This window comes from Pecten maximus, chromosome 2, assembly GCF_902652985.1.
Source record: "Pecten maximus chromosome 2, xPecMax1.1, whole genome shotgun sequence".
NCBI lineage: Eukaryota > Metazoa > Mollusca > Bivalvia > Pectinida > Pectinidae > Pecten > Pecten maximus.
This window is the reverse complement of record NC_047016.1, coordinates 20118754-20139890: the sequence shown is the minus strand read 5'-3', so window position 1 is coordinate 20139890 and position 21137 is coordinate 20118754. Positions and strand designations below refer to the sequence as shown.

Here is a 21137-nt window from a genome sequence, read left to right as displayed (position 1 = left end):
TCAAAACGATCGTTCCTTGACTTCGTGGTAAGATCTATGATATCAAAACGATCGCTCTTTGACTGCATGTTTTAAGATATATGAACGAATATTTACTTATTGTATGTATTGCAACTTATAAAATGGTCTTAATATATATATAAACTCTACGATAAACGTGACGAATTCATTTCATGATATCTCTCTTTGAAAGTTCTCATATAAAATAAATACATCATAATTTTACAAAATATCGCTTACATCATGAAAAATCGCCTAGACATTAAAGATTTCCATATTATTTATACCTATTGTTTTTATTGAAGTTATGGATAATACCTATCGCAGTTAGGAAAATATAATTACTGCATCATATTCCATTACACCATGAAAGGCAATATGAACATTATTTTCTCGTTATCAATACATCTCATTACCGCCATGGTTTGATGGCAGATACTGAAGAATACGGAAATGTTAAATGTCACTCTTTGCAGTATTTATAAGAACCGTGTAGAAAGCGTTTTTATCAATTTTGGTAACGATAGTTAAATTAGGATTTTTCTTGAGTACATTGTTCCAGTCGACCACCATTTGTCCATAGGTAAATTTTCCGTCAAGTTCTACAGTTGCATACACGTGTTTGGTCTCCATGACAACCTCTGGCGGACTCGACATACATGCTGCCAAAACCGCATCAGGTGGAGAAAAGTTCCAGCCTTCCTCAATAGAAAATGCGACAGGGTTTCGTTCAATTGCCTCCAAAAATTGGTTTCGTTTACCAGGGAATCTTCTTAGTTCACGGTACTGATCCTGAAACGACACCAATATGTACTGCAATGACCCCGTGGTCAAGGATGGTAACCAAAACATCACACGCATAATATATATGCTTACGTGACATAAGATACCGAATTGGCCTGCTGATATTTTGAATATGAGCTGTGGGTACGGTAATACATGACTGCCTGACACACAAGGAAAGCGTGTAATATTACATCCACGACATTGTTAGGTGGCAGACACTATCTCATATATATAATGTATTCATCAATCTACCTTTAAACAATGCAACTAAAACAATCAGAACAAATCTTACCTATCATATGAACGGCTATAAAAATGGCATATCATGTTGTTTCTTACTGTTTTCCGAACATATCCATTGATTGAGTGGCCTTTTATATGAATGCATGGTATTGTTATGTTATATAACTCAGTTGGTGGAACCACAACAAGGCGTAGATACATTCTGATCTACCAGAGTTACTTTCCTTCGTTTAACGGTGTAGCGATAACCTTAACAGCCGACACGGGTCGAAAAGCATTTATACGTATTGTCTTAAGGAAACCTATTGTTTCCACGATCATTGACGACAGTCAGACACTTGTACTATCTATCACAAAAGCTAAACTCGTTTTAATTCATGTAAACACCACAATATTCAGATCACATAAACATATGTCAAATGTAAACTCCGTAGTAATACGTAAGCTATAGTACTTTACACATACAATACATTACCAAAAACAAATCAATGCCATACCCAGGTTAGTCCGTTTTTTAGACAAACTTCCAACCCCACCAGGGTCGTGGGACATCCCAGCTGCTCTAGTACTATCGAAGCTGCTTCCGGGTCAGAGTGGAAGTTGAACTCGGCACTCACTGTAATGTTTCCCTTACCTGTATATCAAACCATCTTCCCATTAACGGAATTTACAAGTTTTAAAGGTTTCTGTCTCTCATTAAATAAATCGACCGACATACAGAGCACTAATGGAATACCGAGGAAATGATGCGGAATTTTATTATAAAACTGACCAAACGAGTTTAAACATTAACGAAATATAGATGAACGAGTACACTCTTCAAATATAAGGATAACACGAATACAGTTTAGTTGTTCTTTGTGATTAACGTATTCTGCTTCATCGTATACAACATGCAAATCAAGTTAATGCCACCCTACAATAGCTTGTGGAAAATCAAACAAATATCTTCACACACGATGTCAGATTTCACGTGACATCATATTCGGTTTGAACTACTGACTTATTAACTAACAAGAAGAGCAAGGCTTGACAGCACAATGATAAAGATTAAAGGTTATATTACCATTGACAACACAATGATATATATTAAATGTTATATTATCATTGACAACCCAATGACATAGATTAAATGTTATATTACCATTGACAACACAATGACATAGATTAAATGTCATATTACCATTGACAACACAATGACATAGATTAAATGTTATATTACCATTGACAACACAATGACATAGATTAAATGTTATATTACCATTGACAACACAATGACATAGATTAAAAGTCATATTACCATTGACAACACAATGATATAGATTAAATGTTATATTACCATTGACAACACAATGGCATAGATTAAAGGTTATATTTACCATTGACAACACAATGACATAGGTTAAAAGTTATATTTACCATTGACAACACAATGATATAGATTAAATGTTATATTACCATTGACAACACAATGATATATATTAAAGGTTATATTTACCGTTGACAACAGAATGATATAGATTAAATGTTATATTACCGTAGTAGTTGCCTCCCATTATAAAGCAGTCTCTAAGTCGGCTACCGAAGTCTGGGTCCATCTTCAGGGCCGTCGCGAGATTGGTGAGTGGGCCTATACACATCAGAGTTATCTCCCCTGAAAGGTGAGAAGTAATGTGTTGAATATACTACGAAAGACATGATAAACAAGCAAAACTCTGGCATTCAAATATATCATAAATACCATACAAAAACAGTTCAATGCTTATTTGAATCACAACCAACATATGCTTTTAATTAGTTGGGATTTTAAACTTTCTTTTCATCAAATAGATCATAAATACTATTGTGTCTGAGCAATAAAATAATAAATATCCTGAAAATTGAAAGGAATTTTTTTTTGTTTCCTCTACATACCATTTATCAATTTTATGCTATACACACATACAAATGAAAAATGTTCACGGACATAGCACCAAACAACATTGCTTACCTGGGAGTTCCTTTGTTAACCGGATTATTGCGTCAGTTGCTGTCTCTGACTGTAGAACACTTACATCCGGTTCCTCTACTGATGGACAATCTCCTAAGCCATCTTCTCCATGGTAAGATTTTGGTGTCGTGTTTTGGCCACGAATAGAAAAGGCACAACCGGAATAAACTGGAATCTATATAACGATGAGAATGGATAGTGGCTTCATTAATTCATTAAAACAAAATAGTAATCATAGTAAATTATCAATTTATTGCTTCTATTTCTTAAAGTGAATTATGAAAGTACAATTAGCTATTTCACAACATTATCACCTATTAACTAACGCAGTTTACTAACTAATTTCTGTTTCTATCAAAATTTACAAGTGAACTAATAAATCAACAGAAACGGGATATTCTAAATCATTTCACCCATTTTAACAACCAAACGTTATGCCCAAACCAACAAACTAGAACAAACGCCTCATCCGCAAAGACGTTGCCAGGTATGTAAAGTCTAATAAAAACGTAAATTTCAATAAGAAATCTAAAAATCATCGAACTCGTCGAAAACGTATCATTATATGTAATTGATGGTATGATTATTTTCAAAATATATCGATATTAACAGCTGGATATACTTATCAACGTATACCACATTAATTAACATATCGACATGGATGCTATTCTCACGAATGTTCCGTATGTTGCTTTACGTACATTCAATTTGTTGGCGGCTCCGAGTATTTTCAGAACGTTGCACACAACCTGTTCCACGCCACTGTTACCCCTGACGCACGTGAGGGCAATGACGTCATACACTGTGGAGTCCAACATCATGAAGATCGCATGAGCATCGTCTATACCACCGTCTGTATCTATTATTAGCATCTTCCTTTGTGTGGACATTTTATCGGGATGACTGTCGATAACAGTAAAAGATATTCATCAAACAGAAGCACTAGGTGTGGAGGGTAGTATAATACGATAATGTTAGAAGTTAGCCAGCACAGCGGGTTAACCAGCAGGTCCGGTTTGGATACACGCCTACTGCGGTGATAGGCCCCGCCTACTTCTACGCCTGCTTCCTGTCTAGAACTTTACACGCATGCTATATCGTACTCAAGGCACTTGTGGACATGATTATGACGTTTTTAATTTATGGACATAGGAAATTAATGCTTTGATTCAATGAAATTATAATGTTTGTGTTTGTTTCTGCAAGATGTTTAATTCATCAGGTGTAGATATTCTCGTTAGTAGGATTCCAAGTCAGGCACGCCATGGCATGAGGGTACATCATACTATAACAAGAGGCACATAGGGCCAGTATTACACTCTTCCAGCTTTGGATTAACCAAACATGGAGCAAATATTGTCATTCTTCAAGAAGAAGGAATTTAGAGCTTTTGTTTGCAACATGTCCCCTATTAGGCCCCCTCTCTCCGGCCAAAACGTACCCACGACCTCCGTTTATACAATACTGCTACAGATAAAATTTCATCAAAATCAATTCAGTCGTTCAGGACCAGGAGAGATTTAAAGGATTTACCTCAATTTCCCCTATTAGACCCCCTCTCTTTTCGGTCCCAAGGGACCCACACCCTCCGTTTAAGCAACATAAGATATCCTTTGCCTAATAATGCTCTAGACAAGATTTCATCAAAATTCATTCAGTTGTTCAGGACTATTTGGATATTTAAAGGATTTACCGCAATTTCACCTATTTGCTCACTTTTCTGGCCGCAAGAGAGCCACTCTCCGTTTATACAACATTAGATCTCATTTGCTCTAAAATGCTACAGATTAAATTTCATCAAAATTCATACATTCGTTCAGGATAAGTAGGGATTAAAAGGATTTACCTTAATTTCCCCTATATGGCGCCGCCCCTCCCGCCCCAAGGGAGCAACACCCTCAAATTATACAACATTAGGTTTCCTTTGCCTAATAATGCCCCAGACAATTTTTTCAAAATCTATTCAGGCGTTCAGGACTTGTAGCGATTTAAAGGAAATGTTGACAGATGACGGACGCTGTGTCGCCATGGTACCCTTATATAAATCATACAAGCATAGTGACGATCTGCCTTCTTGAAACTAATTAACTTGTAAATTACAACATATAATTACCCGCATAGTTACCTCACATTAAACCTGTATGATTATTTTATAATCCATATTGCTCTTGTTAGTGGGTGTCATATGCACCAAAACTATTATTATGCATCCATAGTGCTGGTGATGTTTTAATTGTCACCGTGAATGCAAAGTGTCCACCTCTACAGGAAGTCCTGACAACCTAACATCCGTATCGTTCACCTCAGCATACATCCAGGACAGGCATACATGCCATTGTGACTGTCATTCATGATTGTCAAAACAATTAAAAAAAAAACAAAAAAAACAACACATCTTATAGTTTTAAGCAATATCAAAATGGAGCGCTAAATTCCGGCAGTGCAGAGAAGTCATGCATGAAAGTTCTGCTGAACTTTAATAATCAGATTTATAATTATTAATCCGATTTATATCCACCCAACAGTCAATGTATTCTGTAACTAGTACAGAGAAATGGGAAGTCGTTATCATATCTGCTATGGATTTCACACGCTTATTGTCCTCTGTAGACTCTCCCACAGGATCGGAAAAAATAGAGGTTTGAGCACTCGCACAACCACTGAGTGCTTAGCCTTTGTAGAAGACGCTATGACCAATGTGATAGGGGTCAATGTGGCCAAATATGACCGGTGTTATGGGGTCAATGTGGCCTAATATGACCGGTGTTAGGGGGTCAATGTGGCCTAATATGACCGGTGTTATGGGGTCAATATGGCATAATATGACCGGTATTATGAGGTCAATTTATTAACTGAATTTTATTTCTAACAGAACGCGTTCACTGCGCGTTATATTTTGTAATGTTTGAATAGTTACATCAAAACGCTACGAACTTTTTTCTGAAGCAGCAATCAAGTTCGATGTCTTTCTGGACGAAACTTGTTTGTCCAATCTACCGACGGAAGAGCATAGTGTAATGCCTCTGTGCATCAGTTTTACCAATTTCACGACAGACACAACTTCACCGATCGTTGGTAACAGTTTATTGGCATATATTAAAAAAAAAAAAAATAAAAAAAAAAAGTGGGACACTGGGTACATGGTGAATGCGTGGCATAATTAATGAAGTGTGTGTGTTCGTACGTTCGAGCAGTAAAATACTGTAAGGAAACAAAGATTATCTCTATAAGGTTGCCTTAGATGATTCTGCTAACATAATCATGTTCTGCGATGTAAATGATGTAAATAGACGTTTTGCATATTACGCTGCCATTACAACGTGTGCATTAATGTAACTTCATTTGTATGACTATGGCCAGAACAACATCCAGACTTGGGTGGCCAGGTGGCATAGTGTTAATACACTTGCATTTCACCAAAGTGGTCAGGGTGTTTAATTCCCGATTGGATGTGAAAATGTATGGGATCGCCTGCCCTACCAAATTGGGTTTTCTCCGGATGCTGCATTCTCCCACAGTAGAATCCCTTGCACGCTTCCAACCGGACCAACAAGAGCAAATAATATAAGTTGGTATATCTTGTTTTGCAATTGTTATAATACGAATAAAGTTCAGGTTTTTCAATTCCAGACTTCAAGCATAGGGATGTATCATCAAAGTTACCATATATAGTCATGGTTGGTATATGGATATGTTCTCCATGATAACAACAAATTAAAATGAAGAAAAGCTATATTTATCAATATCTTACATAATTATATGACAAAGCAAAACAATATAGAGTAGACAGGGAAAATATATTCTAGTGTTGCAAAGGAGGCAGCAGATATTCGACAATGACACACGTGTAGCATCGTAAAGTAAAGCTCATAGTTAAGTGAACTGCGGGTCACTACCATTATGGTGAAGTGAAATTGCCTTGTATTTTGTTTTCAACTGATTTTTTTCTTTCCTTATTTTTATTCACTTTGTTATTTTCTTCCACAAATGATATATGGGTCAGGATTAATGGTGGACCACAGGGATTCACTTTACCATTGTAGTAACGTAAAACACTTTTACTTTTTCTTACTTCCTGGGCCTCTTGTTTCATCTTATTAACTTTTTCAACAATCCATAACCTAAAGATTGGTGAAAAAAGTTATAAGTAAGAAAATAGAAAAATGCTTCATTTTACCAATAAAGCCTCACCTTAAAATGCCTGACTCTGGACATATTTTTTGCTGTTGTGTGATCTAGTAAATAGTTGGTGAAAAAAGTTGATTTGTAAGGAAATACAGTAGTCCGGGAAGAAAGAAAAACTATGTCACAGAATCAATGCAAGTTGATGATAACCAGATTAAACCTTGACAAATTATAGATTTTAATCCTTGTTTGGCTTCTGGTAAGGGATTTGTTTTCTTGCTGCATTTATTGCCCTGTGAACAGCCAGGGTCATTTTAAGGTGGAGTCTCCTTGTTGTAGTTGGTGACTACCTCCTTGTTGTAGTTGGCGACTACCGTATATATAATTACTGAACAACATACAGGAGACATGTCGCATGCCATCAGGAGCAGTTAGGGCAAAGTGTCTTTCCCAAGGACACAACCATGACAGTCCAGACCAGACTTTTGATCATCTAATGATTATAACAACATTATGTTGCACTTGATACAGTGATTACCCACATACAAGGTTTTCAGTTACCGGGTATATATCTTTCTCTTCAATGCCACATTATTTTACATGTTGATGAACCAAATTACAATAAAACTGTTGTAGAACACATGTCAGTCTCATCATTAATTAATCAAATGCATATCATTGATGGTTACAAAACATGTTGAATAATTATGAAGTTGTAGTTCAATAGCAATTTGACATGAGGATATGAATTGATTTCTTTCATAAACTAGATTTTACATGTTCTAATTTTAATTACAATGAATTATATCCCAAAAATAGGCAATGGCTTGGTCAATATTACATTCCATCTTTATTTTCCATCATTTGCATAAAATTATCTCTGTCACTGAGCAGAAACAAATTATCCATATACATGGGGAAGGTAGTTCGATTGTCAAAAACAACCCCAGATATTTGAGAAATAAAGTGATATAATCTACAAATGTATACCGGTACATTATATTATGGTTTTGGGGAACAAAGGACTTTGATTTTAATGAGCACTCCTCTCAAACAAGCACAACAGTAAAGGAAAAATAAAACTAGACACGGACTTGAACTCATTATCAGACCTCTGAACTCGAGCTACATGATGCCAGCATTGAAGATTTCAAGATCATATTGGTCATTGACGTGTGTAACAAAAGGTCAAATAAACTGGTATTCATCACCAGTCTGGAACACAATAACAGCAATATATAATTTCACATGAAGGTATCAAATCTGATTTATAATTTGTTTTCTTCAAACCTAGAAAATGAACATTACACAAAGAAATAAGACATTTCTGTACAACAATGATAATGTAGAGGATAATTTGGCATATTGATTCAAGCTTACAAATAAATAATGATATTCGTTTCATATTAATACCTAGGAATACATTGAAGGGATAAATCATTTCATGACATGATATACCAGCCCTTTGTCTTTTTAACTTGATATACAAGATTTTAAAATATTTTTGCTATCTCTTTAATTTAATTTGAGAGTGTTCTTCAAGTTAAAATTAAATTTAAAGAATTGAGTATGGTATGATAATGACATGCTTTAAAAGGACAAAATATGTATCAATATAAATGACTCTGTTTTCAAATTCAACTTTATTAGCACTATTATAATTACAAGTGTAATTTGATGGTGAATCATGAACAACATAAATAACAAATATAATATATAGATAGGTTAACATTATATATTTAACCATGAAATGCTAAATCAGTACAGTAATGTAAACCATGTGTTGATAATCAGGTGGTCAATAGATAAAAGTTTATGGAACAACGGTATCAATTGATTTGTATTAATTGAATGATGAAGGCCATTTGAAGATTCTGTACATGCTGCATATCAACCAATTACCTAGGTCTGTCGGGTTACGTTCGTTTTTGTATTCTTAAAAATGACACACATTTTAAAAATAACATATTGGTTTAAGTTTCTTGCTTGAAATCGATTATATAGTTTTCCCTACAAAGCTGCCAACTACATATTCTATATCGGATCTGGACAGCTGAAACCCACCAAACGGCTGATGTAGGACCCACATCCGATACATCCATTGCTGAAATAAACGGTGACATTGTAAACAGATGTTAGTACATGTATGAGTATCTCTGATGACAAAGACCAAGATTTAGACATGTAAAACTAAGAGCCATATTTTCTAAACGGAGAAAACACTGTTAAAACTATCACCTCCGCAGTGTTGTTGGAAAAGTTTAACCGCTTGACCTTTGACCTGCGGCAAATGACCCGGATCAAAGATGGCGGAGGGGGAATTATGCAAAACGTCTATTGTAATACCCACACTAGAGTTATAGTTGCCTTTGTAAACATTACCCTGTGATAGACAATATCAATAAGTAAAATCATCTGTGCATTTAAGATAGAAGAAGATTGAAACAAATCAGGAAAACTTAAACTTAAAATGACGGACGAATTGACATGCTGACTATCAAACACGTGTGAATCAAACCATTCTGGACGAATCGTCCTAATAATAATCATAGGATGTAATCAAGAAATTTCGAAGGTACAACAACATTTCAAAGAAGTTAAACATCAAAAAGGGTTGTAAGATACATGTATTATCAAATATACACAGGTATTGACTTACTTCAGGTGCAGGGAGGTACTATTTTTGGATCTAAATAAACTTCCTTCCGGAATGAGGGAACTTCAATCAGCGTAGTTTGAAAACGAAACTACAAACTAACCAAGGCGGCAAGAAGCCGGAGGCGGTAGCTCCGTTCCGGAACACGATACAAACTAAAACAAGAGGCCCGTGGGCCTTAACGGTCATCTGACTAAATTATTGGTGATAGTGTACTTCATTGAATATCAAATAAAAACAGGCTATATGGGCCTAAATCGCTGATTGGCATGAAGGTTTTGGCTGAGACGGCTGAGAAGACTTGAGTCATGTAATCTTAAAAGAAGGTCAAGGTTATTCACTTGAACAAACTTGGTAGCCCTTTACCTCAGAATGCTTCATATCCAATATCAACTCCCTGGCAATCTTGGTTATTGAGAAGAAGTTTTTTTTTTTTAAACATTTCAGCGTATTCAACCTTTGTGACCTTGAATGTAGGTCAAGGTAATTCATTTTAACAAATTTAATAGCCCTTTGCCCCAGCAGGCTACAGGGCAAATATCAAGTCACTGGGCTTTTTGGTTATTGAGAAGAGGCCAATTAAACATTTCAGCCTATTTGACCCCCTTGATCTTTAATGGAGGTCAATGTCATTCATTTGAACAAACTTGGTAGCCCTGTACCCATGCATGCTACAGACCTAATATCAAGTCCTTGGTACTATTGGTTATTGAAAAGAAGTCAATTAAACATCTAAGCCTATTTGATGCCTTTGACCCTGAATGAAGACCAAGGCCATTCATTTGAACAAACCTGACCCGGTAGCCCTTCACCCAAGCATGCTACAGGACCAATATCAAGTTCCTTGGCCTCTTGGTTATTAAGAAGAATTTGTTTAAACATTTCAGCCTATTTGACCCATGTGACCTTGAAAAAGGGTCAAGGCCATCCAGGTCAGCGGGGGCCTGTCTATCGACATGGCATATGTAGATCCGAGCTGCAACCGATAAGTTGTAACCCTTTGTTTGACAGAACAAAAATGTTACCTGTGCATTCATTTCACACAAGCTACACTGAATATAACACAAAACAATAGTACCAGGTACACCTCTGTCGTTTTAAATCATACCATACAAATATTTGAAAATATAAAAACCATCTGTGCAGATGCACCTATGTCGAATGGTAACAGGTTGTGTTGATATCTACCAATGATTATACGAAACAGAGAGGCTGTCAAATACGTATACATACATATATCACAGGCGCCTGCATCTGGTAAATACATGTATTTATAGAAACAAATATCTCCTACTCCTACTTTATAAACAATAAGTGACACTCGGAATATGCATCGACTGCGGAACGGAAGGAGGCAATGACGTCATACTCGGTGGAGTCCAACATCATGAAGATCGCCTGAGCATCGTCTATACCACCGTCTGTATCTATTATTAGAATCTTCCTTTGTGTGGACATTTTATTGGGATGCCTGTCGATAACAGTAAAAGATATTCATCAAACAGGAGCACTAGGTGTAAAGGGTAGTATGATAACAGGGGTAATAGATATGGATAGAAAAAACCCATTTATGTATAGATGAATGGGAGTTAACGTCAGTACAATAGAAATGCTACGATATATTTGTTCAGGACATTGATTCGTCTGTTTGAATACATGTTATTTTAAACACGTAAAAAATAACACATAAGTCGTGACTTGTATTTCCTTGAGTGCGTTTGCCGAGTATATTGTATGTCAGTTAAGGACATCGGAAGTTAATGCTTTGATTCACTGAAAATAAAATATGTTTGTATTTGCAAGATGTTTAATTCATCAGGTATAGATATTCTCGTTAGTAGGATTTCAAATCTGACACGCCATGGCATGAGGATTACAACACATCATGCTATAAAAAGAGGCACAGAGGGCCAGCTTTGCATTAAACGAAACATGGAGCAAATATTGTCATTTTTCAAGAAGAAGGAATTTAGAGTTTTTGGTTTTGTTTGCAACATCCCCCCTCTTCGGGCCAAAAAGTACCCACGACCTCCGTTTATACAATACTACTACAGAGAAAATTTCATTAAAATCAATTCAGTCGTCCATTACCAGTAGAGATTTACATGATTTACCTCAATCCCCCCCCCTCTCTCTCTTTCAGGTCAAAAGGGACCACCATCATCTGTTTATTCAACATAAAATAGCCTTTGCCTAATAATGCTCTAGACAAGATTTCATCAAAATTCATTCAGTCGTTCGACTATTTGGACATTTAAAGAATTTACCGCAATTTCACAAATTTGGCCCCACTTTTCCACGCGCAAACCAGCCACACCCTCCGTTTATACAAAATTAGATCTCGTTTGCCCAACAAAGCTACAGATTAAATTTTATTAAAATTCATTCATTCGTTCAGGACAAGTATTTGCCTCAATTTCCCCCTATTTGGCGTCGTCCCAAGGGAGCAACATCCTCAATTTCAATCTTCTAAGCGACTTTTAGTGATATTTGGTGTCACAGATGAATCGATGTCGAATAGTTGTGTCGATATAGATCTACCAATGATTATACGAAACAGAGAGGCCGTGAATTACGTATACATAAATATATCACAGGCGTCTGCATCTGGTAAGTACATGTATTTATAGAAACAAATATCTCCTACTCCTACTATATAAACAATGTGTGACACTCGAAGATCGGAATATGCATCGACTGTGGAACGGAAGGAGGCTGTCTATCTTAGAGCTGTTTTAAAAGGGATAGTTTGATTGGTCGACCATCATATAACTAGTAATGTTAACAAAGCTGTTGTCTAATCAGATTGCCCGTTGCGAAACAACTTTTAAAGTATATGTATATAGCCAGTTTCCGTTCGACAGTCTATGCATCGTAGGCTATTACGACCGCCTTTGGTCCATGTCCTTATCTTTAAACCATTGTTACACGATAAAACAATAACATGTGTTGATATTTAAGGAATCTAAACCAAGGTAGGTTACTGAAGTCTATGTACATTTTATGTTTAATTGAAGCTCAACCCCAATTCCGACGTTTCAAGTGTTATTCCTTGTTGATTTAGTAAAAGTAGGGGCTAAATTATTGTCTTTTCTAGAATAAATATAAACCAGATGCAGACGCCTGTGAAAATATATATAGTGTATCTTATATTACATCCACCAGACAGCTGCAACGACTAAAAGCTACCCCCACCCCCAACAAAGCTTTACATCTATAATGCGGGTTGTATAGATAATGTTAAATTGTGCCCGTGTGTTCAGGGACATGTGCATCATTGAAATACAAAGTTGTCTGGTCACGTTGTAGTTCATGGAAGCTCTCGCCTTGTTGTCTGGTCCTGTTGTAGGTCACGGAGGCTCTCGCCTAGTTCTCTGGTCACGTTGTAGTTCATGGAAGCTCTCGCCTAGTTGTCTGGTCCTGTTGTAGGTCACGGAGGCTGTCGCCTAGTTCTCTGGTCACGTTGTAGTTCATGGAAGCTCTCGCCTAGTTGTCTGGTCCTGTTGTAGGTCACGGAGGCTGTCGCCTAGTTCTCTGGTCACGTTGTAGCTCATGGAGGCTCTCGCCTAGTTGTCTGGTCCTGTTGTAGGTCACGGAGGCTCTCGCCTAGTTCTCTGGTCACGTTGTAGTTCAAGGAGGATCTCGCCTAATGGCCGTAATGAAAACTCAAAGTGATGTTGGAGCGATCAGCTTTTTTTTTATTCCCGAGTGATGATACATAAACAATTCAATGTATAATATGTGTACAGTGAATCGAATCTTACAATGTACAAAATAATAATGACCCCAGTGATGGAGTTTCATTTTCATAGACACATCAATCCATATGTTTATGAAGGAGTGTCTTACGGTGCTATACTATAGATAATGCTTTTCGTGGACCATGACTCTACTTCCAGTACATAATGTTGATACAGGGTTTACTATTCGTCTATCATGGCAACTATTCAAGGGGGATAGGTCTTACGCAACTAATCTACAGCGCAGCAAAATGGTATATCCCATTAACAGAGACAAATAATCACTCTATAGCTGCTGTATGTAAAGATCATTTGATAAAATGCAAACATAAATACATTAGCTTTTACTCGCTATACGACTCCTCAGCTGAAAGGTCGGCTTCGCTTACCAAGAGTTACAATTCAGAGAAAAGGAATGCATTGTATTGAACACTCTTGGCAAGCGAAAATGCTGCGAGACCGCAGTAGCGGAAGTAAAACGAGTTAAATAAATGGTTTACGTCTTAATGATAAAAACACGACTTTATATATCATATGACTTTATATGTTATATGTCATCCTGACCCTTCGTCAGGATGACCTAACAGAGCACCATTTCAAAATGCACAGACGAATGGGTGCACGCGCATACCAATGAATATTAGAATTGTGACTTACCCAAAGAAAAATCAAATTGATACTGAAGCTTCGACGGTTTATTACTTTGTGATAAACCTCGCCGTTAGTCAACATCTTAGACTCGTGAAACAAAAAGTGTGAACGAAAAATATTATGTAATCCCTATCGCTGTACCGCTTAACCGTTCATGTGTATCAGAAAGGTGTACAGTAACTTTGCTAGGCCAATCACATGAGGTGCGTTTGAAACCGTGAGCCGGGATTGGTCGGAATTGCAAGTTATGTGTGCAGGAGTGCATCGATATAATGTTGTCACAGGTAGGCCTACATGTCAATAAAGTTACAAGCGTATTCGATAGCGGGCGGTCACTAACCTAAATGAAGGTACGGGTGCATGATGTGTTTGTAAACATTGTATGAATCTTTCGTTAAATACACTGAGATGCAGGATTTTGCATTTACCTGCTAACATTCTCAGTTTTTTTTTAAGTTTTTGAGTATCATGGACTGTGGTGTCGACATCTTTTTCTACTGACCTTTTCATTTTTTGTTTTGTTTCTGGCGTCTGCAGATTAACAATGCGATCCATCAGTAGCCGTTTAAACACCAGGTGTAAATTCATATTAGATACTTCTTGTGGTCTGAGAAAACGGAGGGTGTCTTCACATGTAATAGCGATCTTTTTAAATTCATCACGAAACTGAGACAATCCAGGGTCGATTCCTTTCAAACATTGATCAAGCTTATCATGATCGTCCTTCATTTTGCACGTGCTTGGCGGTGTCAACTGGTTCTGCACATATGCGTACACTCGCGATCGACCAATGCAAGGCTACTTGTGCCTACACCTTTTTTGATACACATGAACAGGTTGAGCGGTACAGCGATAGGGATTACATAATATTTTTCGTTCACACTTCCGGTTTCACGAGTCTAAATGTGGACAATTGCCACAGGCGTCTGTTTCTGGTAAGAATTAATAGAAAAAAACCTTTAGCCCCTACTCGTACTATAGCAGACGCCTGTGATGTTTGCCTAAAGAAAAGACGATTTAAAATAATTTATGATTACTGTTGGTCAGTTGTTTATGGATGTACGTGTCAATGGTTTCCACACTATCGGTCAGTATCCTAATTGATGAATTTAGGGTAAGAGTACCTACTTCTCGGATCACCTGATTACATCTCTGGGTAAATGGTGTGAAGTTCAAAAAGGTTTCGGTGATTCTTTAAATTGGTCAATTCTGGTAAAAAAACTCTGTTTACTGTATACTATATAAAATGTCGTTGGTTAATCTCGATACGTTTAAGTTATTTTCCATTTCGATGGTTTGGAATTCGTGCCAAATCCCTATGGTTATATCATAACTAAGTACTCGTTCAACAGAAAACTTTTACTGTTACTGTACTCGTAAATTTACTACAACATATACACGTTAAAGGCCGTTCTTTGCAGTATTCAGAAGCACCGTGTAGAAAGCCTTTTTATCGATTTTGGTAACGATAGTTAAATTAGGATTTTTCTTGAGTACTTTGTTCCAGTCGACCACCATTTGTCCATAGGTAAATTTCCCACCAAGTTCGACAGTTGCGTACACGTGTTTGGTTTCCAAGACAACCTCTGACGGACACAACATACATGCTGCCAAGAACTCATCAGCTGGAGAATAGTTCCAGCCTTGCTCGATTGAATAGGCAACAGGTTTCTGTTCAATTGCCTTTAAGAATTTGTTCCGTTTGCCAGGGAATCTTCTCAGTTCGTGATACTGATCCTGAAACAAGACAAATACATATATTTAACTTTAATACAATTTAAACTCATAAAATGAGAGTATGTAATAATACTTTCACGTGGTATAATAAATAATAAAATCACAATAAACAAGGATAGCTGTTTGATTTGCGGAGACACCAAAGTAAAGGCATACCGCAAAATGTTTTGTTCCCGAAGAAAACGTGACCCGAGATCAAACATGGCACACCATGATGTATCATACCAAATATAGAATGAACAGATGTAAATAAACGTTCTTTAGCTTGACAAATGAACGTGACGTACACAATGCCAAACACATCTATAACAAATAAATGGCATACCCAAGTAGGTCCGTTTTCCTCACAGACTTCCCAACCAACCAGTGTCGTGGGACATCGAACCTGCTCCAGGGCTATGTAAGCTGCTTCCGGGTCAGAGTGGAAGTTGAACTCTGCGCTCACTGTTATGTTACCTTTACCTGCCAATCAAATAATTTTATCATAAGCACCCACACAATGATACCGTACGTATTAGAAGAAGAAGAAGAAGAAGAAGGAAGTGCAACTTTTCCGGACAACGTAAGGGGAATCTTCAGGAATAATTTAAGAAAGACTAATAAAGAACCTACAGAGAGACTTCAACTTTTAAAATTCATGTGGTGGGACGAGTAAAAATAAGCTAGGGTTCAAAGATCGGTATATCAAAAATTCCGTCAGTTATTCACGATGTCAGAAGACATTCGGAAAAATGCAAACCACGACATAGATGTCACTTCCAATATCTTACCGTAGTAGTTTCCGCCCATTATAAAGCAGTCTCTAAGTCGACTACCGAAGTCTGGGTCCATTTTCAGGGCCGTCGCAAGATTGGTGAGTGGGCCTATACACATCAGAGTTATCTCCCCTGAAAGGTGAGAAGTAATGTGTTTAACATACCACAGAAAACGTGATGAATTTGTCTACATACCGTCTTTTATATACTGTAGGACATGTTACTTATTGTCTCCATCCAAAATGGAAACTTGGTGATTTGGCCTCTTTGACTAAAGGCGGGGTTGACATTTTGGACATGGTAACTACATGTCCCGAGGAACCAACGTTGGTGAAAGATAGATGTAAGTTGTAATGCATTTTCATCATTGTGATACTAAAAGTATAACACATTCTGTTGTCTTCTACATCCAACTTACACACTCCATATTGGCATATATAGTATCTCCGTTACTGCCATGGATTGGTTATGACAAATCGAAAGATATGGCTTGAACTGCGGTCTGGGTTAGTTCCTCTGTTATCGCCAATTGACACCTCAACTATCGGTTAGTTGCTACATCCGATCAATCGGAACACCTCGCTTCCGTCTGCGAACGTTTTTCTAGTATCGAAGTAAATGACGAGGGGTTCCGATTGTACACCCGACATGCCAGACCAGCATATGAGATCCGGTTCTATATGACCATATTTTAGGAGAGAACATTTACAGGCAAAACAACGAAATCGCACATTAAATCTTCCGCTGGAAATTATATATGGTAATAGTGAAATAGATACATTGATAGACGTTTACCTGGTTAGCAAATTTAATTTCAGACAGTTTCAAAGCATATACACCAAGTAAGGAGTCCAATGTTATAAAATCCTCAATCCTTGTAATGTTTTTCGAAACTTTAAATCTAACCTGGGTGTTCCTTCGTTAACCGGATTATTGCGTCCGTCGCTGCCTCTTTCTGTACAATACTGACATCCGGTTCTTCTATTGACGGACAATCGCCTAACCCGTCATCTCCTTGGTAGGAATTTTTTATCTCTTTTTGGCCAAGAATGGAAAATGCGGTACCGGGAAAAACTGGAATCTGGGAACAAAATTATATTAATTTTAGACCGGTTGTGTTAACACTTGCAATTGCATTATACTAGAACGAATATTCATACCCTGCCTACACTGCTCTACGACGACCATCTGTCAGAAATTGTCCGTCCGTCCGTCGTCCAGAGTTACGTTATCGAAGTTAGCATTATACCTGAAGAAGATCATGGGATGAAACTGCCGCCAATAATGAGTTTTCGATGTTATATTTGATTACACGTTTGCCCCTGCCTCTGTGGCTTAGGATTTATAGACCCCCCCCCCCCCCCCCCCCCCCCCCGCAAGAATTAGCCCCTACTCCTGCTATATCAACAATCTAAAAACAGCTCTAAGAAGAGATAACCTTCCTCCAGGTTACACAGCCGGTTTTCAAGTGTTACACCTTGTTGAGGTGTTGATATAGGAGCGATATTTGTTCTATAATACTAACCAGATGCTGACGCCTGTGATTTGACCTAGACCCAGGGAACTTTCCTTAATATAGTCTTAGTAAACTTGAGAAATACATGATCTGAGACCGACCTTTAACAGGAAAGGATATCGTCTTTGTAAACTACCAGTCCCTACAATGTATATTATAGTACCAAACAACTGATTGTTATACTGCTTAGTGCTATTTGTTATAAACAATTCAAGCCACGAACATGTTAAGACGCATTGACATGTATTCTATACTCGTGTGTATTTCAAACATTGATTTACGTACATTCAATTTGTCCGCAGCTCGGAGTATTTTCAGAACGTTGCACACAACCTGTTCCACGCCACTGTTACCCCTGACGCACGTGAGGGCAATGACGTCATACTCGGTGGAGTCCAACATCATGAAGATCGCCTGAGCATCGTCTATACCACCGTCTGTATCTATTATTAGCATCTTCCTTTGTGTCGACATTTTATCGGGATATCTATAAACAATGGGAAAATAATGGATATACAGTTGCTTTCAATATAGGCTAGTATGTAGCGGTATATAACAACATCTTCTGCCTCTTAAGGACGATTAAAAAACATTTCTCGAGACCCTAACTCAAATTCTTCCAACTAATTCAGATATGGTAAAATCATTATTAACATTATTACATATAAAATGAAAATATAACAATAGTTCCCTTAATTACGATTTATTATCGAAACCCTTACTCAAATTACCCCAGCTATTCTGATATGATGAAATAATTATAAACATTATTCGTACGGAATAAAAATATAATCACGATTTATTCAGGGTTAACATTGCAGATAACCCCACATGTAAATGTAGATCCCCAAGAGAAAATTAATTGGCATTTCTAGTGACGAAATCATACAGATATTTTGAATGCACTATTTTATTTAAATAAGAGGTATAAGTCTTTTTTTTTTCAAAATCTTGATTCCTAAAACATCATTCAAATTAATTATTGATGCTTACAATAGCTTCAAATTCATTTGAAAGAGTTCTAAAAGGTACAGAACAGTCAGAAAATTTGCGATTTGTGCAGAGTATCCCTTTAATGTCCCATTGTAGTAACATGGTGTACATGTCCAGGTATGTATATATATAGTCACTAACATGGTGTACATGTCCAGGTATGTATATATAGTTACTAACATGGTGTACATGTCCAGGTATGTATATATAGTTACTAACATGGTGTACATGTCCAGGTATGTATATATAGTTACTAACATGGTGTACATGTCCAGGTATGTATATATAGTTACTAACATGGTGTACATGTCCAGGTATGTATATATAGTTACTAACATGGTGTACATGTCCAGGTATGTATATATAGTCACTAACATGGTGTACATGTCCAGGTATGTATATATATAGTCACTTCAAATTGTATGGATCACTATGAATTTATACAGTACTAACGGCATGCTATGTGTTATGTAGTGTTATCGACCGGTACAACCCTGTCGTCAGCTGACTTACCTGGAGCCTGTGAATGTGATAGGATATACATGTACATGTACATAAATCTGAAATCGGGTTTCTAGATTACCAGGTCAAGTCCTCACTCACACGACATATAGGGCATTCTGACGGTCCAATATGTTATTTTACATCGCATTTTCAAATCTGGTTACATATAAAATTATAGCCTTAGTTCACGTGCTGTACTCACGTTGCTCCTGTTGTATGCGGGCGGCCATGTGTACCTGACACTGTGGGTATTTTCTAAGTGTGTCACGCTCTGGTCCTGAAGTTATATTTAGGACTCACACAACTAAATATTTTACATTATCTTATTACAAGTGACTCCATCCCCTCAATCACTCATTTGATGTTCAAATGATATGGGATTTATATCAAATTAAAATTTGAAGTTTTCGCTTCCTGAAAAAAGATAATATTGTGTATGTTTCATGGCAAACAAGCGCACACGGGTACTCGAAAGACAGTAACCCTGATATTGACAGTGGACGAGGGAACCCCACGCCTGGAGAATTCAACGCCTGTATCGCCTGTAGTCCTACATGTACGTCATTATCTTTTCAGTAGGAGCGTATATTACTCAGTGTGTAGAACCCACGTGAGTCTGACTTAATAGTATCGTCCATGCCGAAATTCAACGCAAACTGCGCCTCCTCATATTCTCGTATATATAGGAAGTACCTATTCTATGTGTTAAATACAGAAGAAAGTAGCTACACACATCAGGATCTGTGTGCAGAAATTAACCGATAACGTGAACTGTCCTGTGTCCCGTGTTCTGTGTATAATACAGGGCTTTGATTCTGGTGGTTAACATCCAGGGTTAATCTACAATATATCGGGGTTATTGAATTTTACTCTTGAGTGCTAATTTCAAGGTACGGACGTCTGTGAGTGTAATAAGTATAACAAATTGTAACTTACACCGGTGGTCTAGCTAGGGTTCCCTGACACCCAGAACACCTATGGCCTAGCTAGGGTACCCTGACACCCAGAACACCTATGGCCTAGCTAGGGTACCCTGACACCCAGAACACCTATGGCCTAGCTAGGGTACCCTGACACCCAGAACACCTATGGCCTAGCTAGGGTACCCTGACACCCAGAACACCTATGGTCTAGCTAGGGTATCCTGACACCCAGAACACCTGTAACCTAGCTAGGGTACCCTGACACCCAGAACACCTGTGGCCTAGCTAGGGTACCCTGACACCCAGAACACGTGTAGCCTAGCTAGGGTACCCTGACACCCAGAACACGTGTGGCTTAGCTAGAATTCCCTGACACCCAGAATACCTGTGGCCTAGCTAGGGTACCCTGACACCCAGAATACCTGTGGCCTAGCTAGGGTATCCTGGCATCCAGAACACCTATGGTCTAGCTGGGGTACCCTGACAACCAGAACACCTGTGACCTAGCTAGGGTACCC

At 37.6% G+C, this 21137-nt stretch overlaps 1 protein-coding gene across 3 annotated transcripts; it reads right to left on the bottom strand.

Moving 5' to 3' along the window:
* Positions 1 to 275: 275 nt before the first annotated feature.
* Positions 276 to 20006, bottom strand: LOC117321262 (pyrimidine-specific ribonucleoside hydrolase RihA-like). Of its 3 annotated transcripts, none has more exons than XM_033875742.1 (6): positions 19899 to 20006; positions 18485 to 18686; positions 17590 to 17764; positions 2567 to 2683; positions 1527 to 1663; positions 276 to 792 (listed from the first exon to the last, which is right to left on the bottom strand). In XM_033875742.1, exons 2-6 carry the CDS (start codon positions 18671 to 18673, stop codon positions 457 to 459), a joined length of 954 nt encoding a protein of 317 aa, XP_033731633.1. In that variant the 5' UTR covers positions 18674 to 18686; positions 19899 to 20006; the 3' UTR covers positions 276 to 456. The 3 variants fall into 3 exon arrangements, with proteins under 3 accessions (XP_033731633.1, XP_033731624.1, XP_033731626.1); XM_033875733.1 differs by lacking the exons at positions 17590 to 17764; positions 18485 to 18686; positions 19899 to 20006 and adding exons at positions 3020 to 3194; positions 3721 to 3922; positions 9804 to 9885; XM_033875735.1 differs by lacking the exons at positions 276 to 792; positions 1527 to 1663; positions 2567 to 2683 and adding exons at positions 13481 to 15928; positions 16254 to 16390; positions 16699 to 16815.
* Positions 20007 to 21137: the final 1131 nt, after the last annotated feature.

Coding starts and splice junctions, on each gene's coding strand:
- LOC117321262 (XM_033875742.1), bottom strand. CDS start 18,673: ATGTCGACACAAAGGAAGATGCTAATAATAGATACAGACGGTGGTATA. Junction 2,684..17,589: donor GTTAACGAAGGAACACCCAG/GTTAGATTTAAA, acceptor CTCACCTTTCAG/GGGAGATAACTCTGATGTGT. Junction 1,664..2,566: donor AATGGGAGGCAACTACTACG/GTAATATAACAT, acceptor TTTGATATACAG/GTAAGGGAAACATTACAGTG.